This window comes from Aptenodytes patagonicus, chromosome 3 (assembly GCF_965638725.1).
Source record: "Aptenodytes patagonicus chromosome 3, bAptPat1.pri.cur, whole genome shotgun sequence".
Taxonomy (NCBI): Eukaryota; Metazoa; Chordata; class Aves; order Sphenisciformes; family Spheniscidae; genus Aptenodytes; species Aptenodytes patagonicus.
In genome coordinates this window covers 87,234,905-87,248,756 of record NC_134951.1, presented here as the reverse complement: position 1 = coordinate 87,248,756, position 13,852 = coordinate 87,234,905, and the positions used below count along the sequence as shown (strand labels likewise).

General features: G+C 37.3%; 1 protein-coding gene across 2 annotated transcripts in view; it reads left to right on the top strand.

Annotated features, from left to right (window-relative positions):
• ARID4B (AT-rich interaction domain 4B) overlaps nt 1–13,852 on the top strand; it is a 93,908-nt gene that overhangs the window by 26,970 nt on the left and 53,086 nt on the right. For both annotated transcript variants that reach the window (XM_076334141.1, XM_076334140.1), the window contains exons 3-5: nt 4,141–4,251; nt 9,130–9,195; nt 9,797–9,887. In XM_076334141.1, coding sequence (XP_076190256.1) covers nt 4,141–4,251; nt 9,130–9,195; nt 9,797–9,887 — 268 coding nt within the window. The remainder of the gene's footprint in view (nt 1–4,140; nt 4,252–9,129; nt 9,196–9,796; nt 9,888–13,852) is intronic.

Here is a 13,852-nt window from a genome sequence, read left to right as displayed (position 1 = left end):
CTCAAACCCCTGGTAACATTCAGTTTTCAGTAGTCTGCATCCTAATTCAGCGAATGCTGAGGAAGGTCTCGCCCCAGTCTCTTTCCAAAACAGCTCTTCTGTGCCCCCAGTCTGGCTGCGGCCCCGCACTCCTGGGGGAGCGAGGCCTCGGATGCAGCCCTCCACCAATTTCCATTTGGAGAAGGATGTCTGTCTCCCGTTGTGACCCAGCAGAGCCTGCTCACCCTCTGGTAGCCTGGCCTCAGTCATTCATGCAAACAAAATAGTGATCCCTCATGTAAGCACCTGGTTGGTGGGTGGTTTTGATGAGGATCTTAAATACCAGTCTTCTGCCAATAGTTTAAAAAAAAACCACAAAAAAACAAACAAAACAAACAAACCTAAGAGATTACCATCAGCTTCACTTTTCCCTTTCTTCTTCCTGTGTGAACAGAAAGGTGTTTTGAGGGAGTACAGAGACATAGAAAGGTTGAGAGAGAGGAAATCTGGGGTGTAGATTGAAGTTGCTCTGAATGACAAAAGTTCACGATCTCATCATAAATGAATGATGGCGTGTGCTGGGCATACTTTTCAGTTTTCCTGTTGAGCAAAAGTTTAGTGATGGTTTTATGATATGCTACTGAAAAGATGATTCTTATCTACAAATTATAAAGTGCAAGAGATTATGTTCAGATATGAAATGTAAATGCAAATTCAGATTACCTTGTGTTTTAAAATAAAATGAGGGCTGAGACTGTCGCTGTCTCCAAATCTCTGGGCTGCATATGAGACTAGTAGCGTTGTGTCAAAATGAAGTCTTGAATAATTTTAAGTAGCTCCGGACTTTTTATTGTAGGGTAGTCCAGTGCTGTGTCTCCCCCGTCCCCTTAAAGACTGTTGCAGTGCTTCTTGTTAAGATAATTCCAATATGCTTGTAATACCTTTTCCAAGATAACTGAATCATGATCTCAGATTTTAGCTGCATTTTAACATACTATTCTTTTCTGGTAACCTGCACTGAAAAGCAAAGAAAAAATAAAAACAAATCCTGCCAAAGCATGTCAAAATTAAATAGGCAAAGATACATTCACTCTGAGTGTAAGGATGTCTATTAAATGACATAAGCACAAAGCAGAGAAGGGATAACAGAAAGGTAAAAATAGCTGTGTACTTATTTTTAATCTGTATCTAATTTTGGTGGAATTAAATAAAACCTGCTTGAGAACAGGTGACTCATTTAGAGTTGGTGAAAAATGACAAAGTCGTGGTAGGGATTATCTGAAATTAATGCCAGACTTTGATCATTACTTTTCTAGTTTGCATTCTCTGTGATGCATCACATCTTGCTAGTTGTTTTAACTTATCACTTTCAGCTGATACTGTCAGTCAGAATGAGGGAAGTATTTTGAAAATTTCAGTTAAGTGATTTGGGAAAAAAAAGCACGCATAATCTGTGTTTCAATGGAATAATAAAATTGCAGAAAAATTTCTTATATGTATCCACTGAAGATTTCACATGGTTATTTTAAAATGTATAATGATTCATAGTGGTAATAAAAGAAATGCATTTCATGAGTATAAATTTTCCTCTCAAAAGCCACTCCAGTACTGTATTTTTTAGTAAACATACCTACACATGCAAGCAAATGGTCCATATGTTTGCTATTCTTTGAAGTGACTCTGTTTACAATGGTAAATATTTACTAATTCCAGTGAAAGGAGTTAGCTATTGTAAAAGTAACTTCAGGAGATTTAGGCTAGGGATTGAAATTAACTTGTGTGGTAGTAACAGAAATCAATTCTTACAGATGTTCATTCTTCAAATTAATAGTCTTTTTGGAAGAAGCTTTTAAAAATAAGCCAGAGTAGTGATAAAGTAATCAGTAATATTGGTGATTATACTCTTAATAAGAATTTAAAATTCTGTGTTAAAGGTTGATTGTTGACTTGCCTGTTCCTCTGCCATAAACTTCCAAACAGTCGAAGACCAGAGCTTCAGATTGTCTTGGTTCCCAGTATTGCAGACCTTTTTTTTTTTTTTTTTTTTTCTTTCTTCCAGTTAACATTCAATAGTAGTGAAGAAAAAGCGTTCATTATTTTCTGTGAGTTAAACTTAACATTATGAGTTGGTCTTTGAGATAATTTGTTTGGCTGTATAGGTAGGTATAGACTGATACTGATACAACCAGTTCTTGAAGTGTTTATAGGAGAATTCTAGCTACAGGCATCTATGTGGATCCATCTGGGATCTGTCTGTCTTGTTAAAGTAATCTCAATGCTCCATGCTTTCTTTTAAGTTTGGAAGATCAACTGGCATGAAAGACTATCAACATTGTAGGGCTGAAGAGTTTCTTCACTGAGGAGTGGGGGAGAGCAGGAGGGATGTTCCCTTCTTAGAGCTTTACTGACTTTGCAAGAGAATACATTGCTGCTTTCCCCTGTTCAGATTTATATTATGTGAAGCAGCCACTACTTAGTACACTCTACTGAGAATACTAAGCAAAACCAAGTTTATCGCCATCTGAGTCCCTGTTTCAACATCCTTCCGAGTAGAGTAAGAGAGAAGCATTGCAGCCTGCCTTGAAGGCAAGTACATTTACACTGTTAGACAAGCAAGGAGGGAATGAATTTCAGAATCCCAACACTCTTAACAGATACCTTGTTAATCTCAGTTGAATTTTGTTGTTATTAAGTCTGGAATAGGAATGGATATGTGTTCGTGGATATACTACTACCAGAGTAGTACTCTGCATGCAGTCACGCACCATGCATGCAGAGAGAGAAAGAGAGGGAGGGATTCATTAGAGCATTCATGTTTCTGGTGATCTTAACAAATGCAGTTTGTTAAGAGTTTTCTAGTACTCTGAAATAGATTCTGTTACCTGAAAATGAGAGGTAGGCTTGAACAAAGTCAAGGTAAAAACATCATTAATATGGAGTTAATACTGTTGCATCTCATGTCTCTCAATTTCAAGTTTTGCAAAACTTAAATTTCTGAAAAATCATGCATTGAAGTGTTCAGGTATGTATTTGCATGCCTTTACTTCTGATGTATTGGAGCTGGAAACAGCCAGTGGGAATTACCTGATGCTGAGTGCAAGCACCTCAGTATCAAATAGTAGCTCTGAGACCTGTGAAGGAGATTATCTCTATATTCTTCCCACAGAGAGCCTGGATGTGCCAGAGTTGCCTCTTGTAAGCTGTGTTTGAATCCATAGGGGTGCAGAAACATGATGTGGGCTTAGATCTCTCTTCCCAGCTCTTTTTTTGGGCTGCATGGAAGCTTGCAGCTCTTGGAAACATACCTCACTCCTGTTGCTTGTCACCCTCTGCCTTCTCTCTTCTGACCCACATTCTATGAAGTGATGGTGAGGTGGTTCAGTTACCTAGAATCTCCTCCCTCAGATTACACTAGGAGAGGTTGTGTGAGAGAAGATGGACCTCCTTTGAAGGAACAGAGCCTTCATGAGCTCACTCTGCATACTAATTGGACCCACGTTTGCCTCCTACCCCCAAAAACACTTATTTCCCTCCTTTTCTATTTCTTGTTTCCCTGTTTGTGTGTCACTTGTTCCTCTGTTACTTGTTACAGAACCTTGTCTTTTGTCTGGGCCCTTCACCTTTGTTGTGTATTTATCCTGCCGTTATTCTCGTACTGTGCTCTGCCCGTCAGGCTGCTCTCCTGGTGAGCGCCCACCTATAGAATTCACTTTATTCAAAAGTTAAAAAGCAAAGTCTCTTCAGAATTGTTTACTTACTAATGAAAAATGAACCTTAATTATTTGAGGGAAATAAACACCAGTGTCTTCATGAGACTCATCAGATCTTGAGGCAATTAAAGGAGAAGGTAGAACACTTGGTTGGCCTTCACCATTGCAGCAGAACTGGCCATCTGCTGTGTCTTCAGATGGTGCAGAGGTTGGAGGCTTATGTGGTGCTTGTTGCAGACAACTGCGGTATCAGTTTATTATATTTATGGTAGTCATTGTATGAGCTTAGTGTTGTGTTCTGTGTTTGTACTGCTGTGATATACATATGCTGTCAAGTTAAGTTTTATTGGTCTGTTTTGTAATGCTCTGTCCACAGAAGCTAGCGAGACCATGACAGCTATATTGCCAGTGGCCAGTAATTAAAAAACAGTTGTTTGCCTTTCTGTTCCAGGCCATTGATGAGCCTCCCTATCTCACAGTGGGCACTGATGTGAGTGCAAAGTATAGAGGAGCCTTCTGTGAAGCCAAGATCAAGACAGCAAAAAGACTTGTCAAAGTCAAGGTATGTGGTTTTCCTGCAAACACTTTTTTTTTTTGGGGGGGGGGGGGGGGGGAGTCATCAATGTTCAAAATAGCACAATATGAAACTTCTTTGTAGTCTCAAGACAGCTAAGAGGCTGTCCTTTCCTTGGAGGCTGGCAGTGCAGTCTTTGAAATAACAGTAAGCTTATTTTTGTTGGGAAGGGTTCCCCCCACCCCCACGCAATTAAATACGTTGTTTCTTTCAGTGCTTTGTCACCTGCTTGCATCCAGTATTTGTGGCCTTCAGTGCCATAGGCTGACCTTAAAGTAATCGATCAAAATATGACAAATGTAGGCTTATGTATGGGAGAATGTTACCAGAAAACAGCTAAAACTCCTCAAAGTAGGTTTAATATGGTTTCTTTTACTTCAGGAGCACAGGTCACTGCCATTTAGCAGTGGCAACTAGATAATGCTTCAGGAATAAGATGAAACCCTGCTGTCTTCCAACAAAGACTTGGCGTATTGAGTCCTACAGAATAGCAAGCAGGGGATCTCACCTAATCTTTATGATGACTAGCTAATGACTGAATGAATCAATATGAGCCACATGCAGTACAAATGAAAATTGTGGAGAGGGAATACAGGAGATACTTTAAATTTCCAAGGGATGTTAAAATGTATCATTTCTAGAAATAAAGAGAACAGTGTTTGGACTTGTTTTTATTATATAGTAAGGCTACACTGCAAAATGGCCTTATAATTCTGTTTGGATAGTGTTGCCCTGAAAGCTTCTAATCTGGGAGCAGGTACTATTTTTCTGCTCTGCCTTTTAACCTCATACAGAAATATAACAGAGCAAGGATCAAAAGCACTTAACGAAAAATAGATTAGATTGTTGCTCTGCAACACAGTTATAGTGGCAGAATATTTTTCTTGTATCTACTGTAAATATAAGTGAAAATGTGTGAATTGTGAGTGGTGATAACCTGTTAGAGAAGAGCCTCCATTATAAACTGTCATGCATTGCTTGAATCTGCCCTCGTGGTATGGCCCATTTTTGCCTATAGTATGTATGAGGGAAAGAGCAGGCCATCTCCAAAAGCCCTGGTGGGACAGACTATTGTCACTTATTTGATAATAATGTTAACTATAATGAGAAGATGCTAGTCTTAAATCTGACATCTGTAAAAAGCCTTTAGAGCAAATTACTGGTCTTTTTTTTTCATTTCATTAGTCATAACTCTTAACAGCATCAGCTGGTCTGTGCTTTACAGCACCATTGAGTTTAAGTGACTAAGTATTAGTATTTAAGCTGTTAAGTATCAGTATTTAAGTACAGGAATTGTGTTGTGCGTAGATCAGTGAAATCTTAACTCCTTTTAGCTCTTTAGTGGGCTTTCAGCCCACCTTGTTAGATGGCCACTTGCACTTAAGGTTGTTTTTCATTGATAAATATTTTCTTCTGGGTTTATTACTTGCAGTTTGGTCACTGCAATGTTTTGCAGAAAGATCTTGAAATGAAATGGAATAGAATTTTTACTGTAAGTTGTTTGTGGAGGCTGCGCCTAAAGCCCTGTGGATTGAAGTTTGTGTGTGTGTGTGTCTTCGCTGTTACTGTATAGCTTAGGGCAGTTAAGCCCCAGTACTGTTACTGCTTTGTAGAGTAATGTGATTTGTGGTTGAGGGTTTTCTTGTGTGTGAGTGCAGCAACAGTATCTGTTTACATTGTCTTTCCTCCACCAGGAATGTATATTCCCTAAACTTAACAGTGACCCCTTGATTTTCTCTAAAAATCTTTTCAGCTGTTTCTGGCACATGCAGACTTTCCCCAGTATTAGCTCGAACCAAGGTTCTTATTATCAGGTGTACTTTGTCTGGAATTTTGGTAGTTTTTCTGCTGCATTTATTTTCCACTTGTTTAACAGTTTTTTCTGGCCCAAATATATTTTATGCCTTAGTCTCCTAGAACTACTAAGGGAAAAGGAAAGTCAGTTAAATGAAAGCTTCAAACTAAAATTGATGTTATGAAGTTAAGTTTTATAACTAGATGCTCTGTTGAGAAAGGAGAATGGCAACAAAATTTTTTCAATATGGAGTATGTCATCTTCAGGCAAGTAAAATACATTTAATTGCATCTCCTTTTATCTGCTTTCTTCTTCTGTCAAATTCTGCTTCCTAGAATATTTTGAGGGGTACCTTCATAATAACTTTTCCATCGCCAGTATAATTTAATAACTTTATTCAAATTAACGCAAGTGCTATGTATTTATCATTTCAGTATCAATAAGTGCTGTATTTCACAGTTCAGCAGTCTTTGGCAGGTTCTGTACATGGTACAGAATTTTACATTAACAGTGTAACTGCATTACACACTTTGTCATGGAAAGCAGTAGAACTTCAGATTTGCCTGGACTTGTGAAAAGTGTTGAAGGCAGTACAACTTTGACTAAAGGGCAAGACTTTTGGTGTTAGAAGAGTGGTAGTCCACTCCATCTTCATAGGATCTGTTACAGCTTTTCTTAGAGAGCTGTTTAAGCCAATTTATTTTGACGGTGTCTCCTAAAACAATTAGCACCATCATCCACACCCACTTCTATTTGGGCACCCTCCACAGAGGTTTCGGGAGAAACTGTTTTCTGTGTAGGTCTCAATTAAAGAGAAACTAGTGAAGCATCTGCTGTGTAGAGCCTACCAGGACTGTCTTTTCAGGATGGTGAAGAAAAGGGACATTCCAACTGAATCTAAACAGGTTGATGATGTGCTGAATGTCTTAATCTTTTGCCTGAGACAGAAAGGATCCACACTGACAAATACTATGGGAATTAAAACCCACACTAACAAATAGTGACATCACTTTTCTCAGCTTCCAGAAAGGCCAGTGGTGTCACAATGAGTTTGGAGTTTGAATATTTCTGTTAATAACCAGTATTTTTTTGAGTATGTATGAGTGTCTCGAGAAGCAAAAACTGTTGGTACCAAAAATCTTCTCCCCAAAAAGAGTCAAAGCCCCAAGGCATCTTTAAAAAGAAAAACTATTCTGGAATACACAATAGCAATTTGCTTTGTTTACCTTTCATCATAGTATGTTGTGGCTGGCTCATGGTTTTGGATAGAGTTCCTTTTTGCTGTAAAATACACTTAAGATAATTACATAAAGTAAATAAAAACAGATTTCTCTAAATCGGAATTGATATACTGGATATTTCATATGAGCCAATAGTGACCACAGGTTTCAGATTACTTTGCATCTGAACTGAACTTTTGATTTCTAGATAAATCCCCCACAAGAGAGAAATAAATACCTGTATCTGTCAGGCTGAAGTTCAGAAAGGTAGTCTTTGCTCAACTAATTCCTAGCCTGAATCCTTTGTCTGGCTTTCAGATCACAAAGTATGATTTTGTCTGTCTGGTGGACAGAAAGTATTTGCCATCAGTAGGTGGGATGACGCAGCTCTAAAAAGAACATACTTTCACAGCAATATGTATTGCTGTGGTTCTAACAGAAGATGGACAAGATGACTATTTCATGAAGTAGCACCTGGAAAGCAGTAAAGCATTTTAGTGCATTTGTTTTCTAATCAGCCAGTCAAGGTAGGCTCTCCTTAGTCTTGATTGTAGGTGTTGTTCTCAGCTGTTTGCTCCTTTGAAGGTTTACAAAACTCCTTAAACTCTACTCCTGAGGAGACTAGGTAGGAGAATTGGTCTTAGAGAATGCTGTAGTTCTGAAGGAAATTTTGCTATTTCTGTGTGCTACGGAGAAACTCTCAACAATAGTGAGAACAACCTTGGGTACACTCGTGAACCAAGTCCTCAGATTTAAGGTAGGATTGCTGTAGTTAAGAGTTACTATTACACAGCTGAATCTCATGTTACATTCTTACTTATTGTGAATACTAAATAAAACATCATATACTTACACCAAGCGAGTGTGTTCTGCTGAACATTAGAAGATCATTTGTGTGTGTGTTAATAAAATGTACATATGTACACAAAATGTAATGCCAGAATTTTTTCAGTTTCCCTGAATTTTAAAACCAGAGTGGACTTAAAACTTCAGGTGTAATTGGTAGGAGGACCCTAGGACTTTCAGTGTGACCAAGTTAATTTTGAGTGAAATAAATGTGAATATCTGTAGCATCTGATACAGTTAACTTAATCATAAGTTTGAATTTCCAGATTGTTTTTTTTTTCTGAGGACAGCATGTGTAGGATTAAAGACACAACCAATGACATGGGAAAATACCTTGGAAATATGTACAGGATTTACTTCAGTTTTGAAAGACTGAAAAGTTAGCTGCCTGTACATTTACTTCTAGTTAACTAGCAGCGTGTAGGCTAGGCTGACATTAACTGGAAGGCTATTTGAGTTGTTAATTTTGTTTAGTTGACAGCAGTGTCCTGTACTTTTTTGTGTGAGTCTTTCAACCGTGAGTGAGGGAAATGCACTTTAATCAGCAAAAGCAAAAAAACCCATGATATGGGGTTAGATATAGGTGCTAAAACTGTTTGATTTCAGAGCATTGACATATAAATGTTTCTTAAAAATTATTTATGCTCAGAACGCTTGAAATTTTCTCCTTTCTTGGTGTGGTACTAGAGCAGTACAATTGAAATCAAGAGAACTGCAGAGATCGTTTTGAGCTATTAAACATTGTTGGTAAACTGTTGTTTGTCACTTCTGTTAGAGGTAATGGTTCTAGTCTGAAAGATAAAAAATATTTTAGAAGTTTTGATGACTAAGAAATTGTCTCCTCATATTTCTAAAATATATGAATGAAACACAGTTTTCAGCAAGTGGAATGATTATGGTGACTAACTGTAAGATGAGAGTAAGAGAAGGGCTATTGACATCTGCATGTGCTTATGCTGCTCAGTTGTATCAAGTGATTGTCAGTTGAATTATATTTTTTTTTAGGTAACTTTTAGACATGATTCTTCAACAGTGGAAGTGCAGGATGACCACATAAAGGGTCCCTTAAAGGTAATAAATTTGTCTTATATTTTGCTAACACTTTGAAAAGCATTCTTTTCCCGTATTTGACATAAATGTGTATATGCAGTATGGGGTAAAAATGGAACGTTCAATTTATTACACAGGCTAGATAGGATCACGAAGAGTAAAAGGTAATGCCGTAAAGCTAGAGTTAGTATACTCTTCATGTTACGTTTTTCCTTTGTAGTTAAAGGGGATGCAGCATACAGGCTGATGCAAGCCTCTTTGTTCTTTTTGGCCTTAAAGCTAGGAAGTTTGGCTGGCTCTGATTTTTAGTCACTGTTGCTTTGGAAAACTCAGCTGGAGGATTTGATGGGCAAGCTCTTATACAAGAGAATGACATCACTCAAATTGGTTCTTGTTCCCCACCTGCTGGCAGGAAATAATCAGCTCAGTTAGTTGGCTTATTTTAGAGGAATGAAAGAAAGAAGTTTTGAGGGATACAAATACATTCAAATGAAACTGGAAAAGTATGGTATATTTAACATAGAAATAGGATAGAAATTAACTCTCTCTGCTAAATACAGAAGTGTTAACTTCATTGCCTGTTTTAGAAACTCTCCAGTGCTAAGTGGCTTTTGTATTTTAGGTAGGAACTGTCGTGGAAGTGAAGAATCCGGATGGAACATACCAGGAAGCAGTTATCAACAAATTAACAGATGCAAGTTGGTACACTGTAGGTAAGAGAAATAGATATGTATTTGAATAAAACTCATGACTTAAAAATAAGCCTGTGACCTGGACATGTCTTAAGCATGGTGAGAAAGAGATTCTGGGGGTTTTTTTTTGAGATACTTAGGTATTCAAAATTTGTATTAAAAAAACAAAACCCAAAAAACCTAAACTTCTTATTTTGGATTTTTATAAGAAACTGTATCCATCACAATGTGAAATTGGGACCCCAAATAAAGACTTAGTGAATTGCTCTGTAATTGGTAACTGCTTCTTAGATACTTTTGTTAAATATTCTGAAGCAAATACTTCCTTAAAAAAGGAAAAGAAGTGCTTTTAAAACACAAGTTGCAATACTTACTTTTCCCTACTCTCAGACTTAGCCCTGATAACAGCTGCTATAAAAAGACATAGCTTGTTTTTTAAAAAAGTCTTTTCCTTGTTCGTTTTCCCTATTTTCTAATGTGACATTTCAGACTTTAGATGATGTATCCACAGGCCCACAAGCAAATATAGCTTTTTTTTTTTTTTCCCCTTTAAATATTTTTTTAAAGGCTTTATATACATGGTTTTACTCTTTGATGCTATGTACCAGTAGATCAATCTGCCTTGGGGAAAACTGGTCACCTGTGGAATGATAACGTATTCCATCTGTGTACTGGTAGTCTTAAAGGTACTACAGGAAATGTACTGATTCTTGAGAAACTACATATCCCTCTCCTTGGCAGATAACTGGGACATGGGAAGGTGAAGACCAGGTTTTGAAAGAACCTTAGCCAGACTTAGTTGTTTTGAGATATTATGGGTTGTTACTGATGAAGTGATGTTGAACAACTAGGGAAAGACTAACTTTCCCTAGTCATAGTGCTTTTAGAAAGGAATAGAGCTGTAAGTCTAGATAAGACCTTCCAGATAAGTGTTGCAGAAAATATATCTGTTTTCTTGTTGGAGAAGTAGAATGTATGAGTAAAGGAGAGACCAGGTTAGGATGGGGCGAAACATGAGGTATAAAGACAAGAATTAACATTATAGATAGTGTTTTGGTAATTAATATAGAAGTGGATGAGATATGAGAGCTTTTAAGAACAAAATGGTATAGCTGGTGTTAGAACTATGTTGTATGTATATGTTTATGCTTCTGAGAAAGCGTGAAGGTTAGCAGTTCGGCAAGAACAACAAGATAGGAGTTCATGCAGATTAAATTTTGAAGGTAGGTGTCATGGAGCTGCAGTCTGTAAATCAGAATAGATGTCTGTCAAAAATCCTGAACTTGAGAAATGAGAAGAGGAGATGTAAGAGTTGAGACTGAAAACCGTATTTTGTAGGTAAAAGTAGACAAAAGTATGTTGACCTTGCAGAATCAGTAAAAGTAGCACAGCTGCTGGCTGTGTAATGTACTTTGAGAGAGAAGTGACTCTAGCAGTGGATGATTAGAATAATCTTTGTCAGGAGGATGAGTGGAATGAGACTGAAATTACGTTTACAGACAGTGATGACTTTGCAGATCTGAGTGAAAGTCCTACTTCAAGGGATAGTTGCCATTTAGCAGATTTCAGAATTAGCACACATCTTAACCAGCAGAGTTATCTAATGATATCCTAGCACTTGTTGAAAAGTATCTAATTACTTGCATTGTTAATGATTTTATGAATAAGATCACTATGATTTGGTCAAAAACTTTTTGAAGGGACAGATAGATCTGAAGTAGTACCTTTCCAGAAGTTGTTACTTAGGACCATTTATGCCACTGCAGTAGTAGCATTTAGAATTTAGAGGAATAACCATTTTGGGGCTGCTTGAGGACTTTTTTAACACTAAAGTATGGGCAAGGTTGCTTTCAGAGCATCCCTGTCTGTCTTATATTCATAAGATGTTGTCTGAATGGAAATTGTACATCAGTTTGTTTATATGTCTTTTTTGGTGCTACTACTTCCCTACCAAAGGAAGATAGGAACTAAATTAAATTTAAAAAACCCCAACCGGTATAGCCTTTTAAAATTAGTATAGCACAGTTATATAAGTACATGAAGTGTTCTTAGTTTATTTGCCTGTCCCATAAAAATTCCTCAAAAAGCTCAAGGTATTCCAATCCTCGTAACTAGATCCTGTTTCATCATTCATATAATGTGTCTTTAGAAAGTTTAAGTGATATTAACATTTAACTGTTTACTGTGAGGGGGGGGGGAAATCATAGGATGTTTGCTTTACTAAAAATGCAGAATTGTGCAGCTTCAAAAGTAGTCTTATTCCCTTCTGCACGTTTTTTTGTCATTATGTTACTTTTTCTCAGAATTCAAAGTGATTTTATTTGCATTAAGTTGCCTTTAAGTTGCCTCTTTTTTCTTTTCCTTGCAGTTTCAGAATAGGTGTTTTAAATGCATTACACTCCTGTATGTCTGCTCAGTAGATTGCTTTGAGGATACTCCATTAGATTACAGCCATATGTGCTGTGCTGGCCACACAAGTCTTTCAGGGAGGTGAAGCTTTTCCTTTAATGCATTCATGTTATAGAACAAGATTAAGAATCCCTCTGGCAGGGAAGAGGCCACAAGCAGATTACCACATAGGATACATAACGTGGCTACCTACCTAGCTCTGAATAGGTTTACCTCTGTTGTAGTCAGCTTATCCCTTGAAGTGGATAAATTTGGTTTTTTAATGTCTTATTATGTAAGGAGACTGTTATGTTAATTAACACAAACTGAATTAGGAACCTGCTGCCTTTTACTTCACTTAACCAAGGGGGGCTTAATTATGTGTTGACCAGTTGAGATGCAGCTCCAAATCTATGTATTTTCTTGTGCAGTTCTTGCCCTTGATACTTTTCAACAAATTTTGAAGTGATGGATGTGCACCTATAACTGATATTTTATCACTAAACAGTACTTGACAATTACTGTAGTATAAAACAGAGACTGGGGCATGGTAGTCACAAGGGGAAGTTTGTTCATCAACAGTACTGAATTTTACATAGGGATGAAAAATTCTCAGAGCTAGGTAAAAGTTACTTTCATATCAAATAAATACTAGTCAAGAATTTTGATGTGCCTTGTTGCTTTTTGTATATTTTTATTTTCAACATGTACTAATAAAAATAAAGTATAGCACCCACTATTTGAAAGCCAGCCGTGGCTGAAAATTAATCTCTCTAATCTTGCTAGGCGTCTTTTGCCAGTTGACAGCCATTCTCCTAACGCTGTTATTTTGACTCCTGTTTGTGAAAGTGTTTACATATTTTTAGCTTTCTACCATATGATTGAATTCTAATGAGACTGACAGAATCAGGCTCAGCAGTACTGTTGATGGACAGAAGAGAAGATTTGAATGAAGGCGAAAGAGATGTTAAGAAATTGCTGAAACTTTTTGACTTTTAGTATAATATTTTAATCTAATATTGGAGTTGTTTCCATGCCCCCAAAAGTCTTCAAGGTCACTGCAGTGTGGGGACAAGAATATAATTGTTATCACTGTTAGGGAGGGGAGAGGAGGTCAATTCTTGTCTCACTGAACAGTGCAAGCATAGCCTGAGAGTTAAAACTTGTCGCCAAGCTTTCATCCGTTAAGTATCTGTAGAAGACTTGACAAAAGCTTACTTACTATATGACCAGTTCATCAGCTTCTAAAGATCCCACCTTGAATGTGTGCAGTGCATTGCAGGATTCAAAAGGATGAAGTATGTAGCTGAAGCCAACTGTATTATGAACTTGTTTCCAGTTGACCTAGTGATAGCAGAGGTGGTAAGAAAGTCTAGAAAGCAGGAGCTCCACAGTTCTCTCACTACAGCTGGTTTTGATGATTGTCTGCACTTTGATTGTCATCTTCCTTAGGCTGGTATCACTGTTGTTTTATAGTGTAGTTGAATGATGTCAGAGGAGAAAGATGTTGAACTTTCATATAATGTTAAACTGTAACTTTTTTTCTCAAAATATCTATTTATGTTTCTCCATAGTAAGCATAGCTTCCATTTGAACAT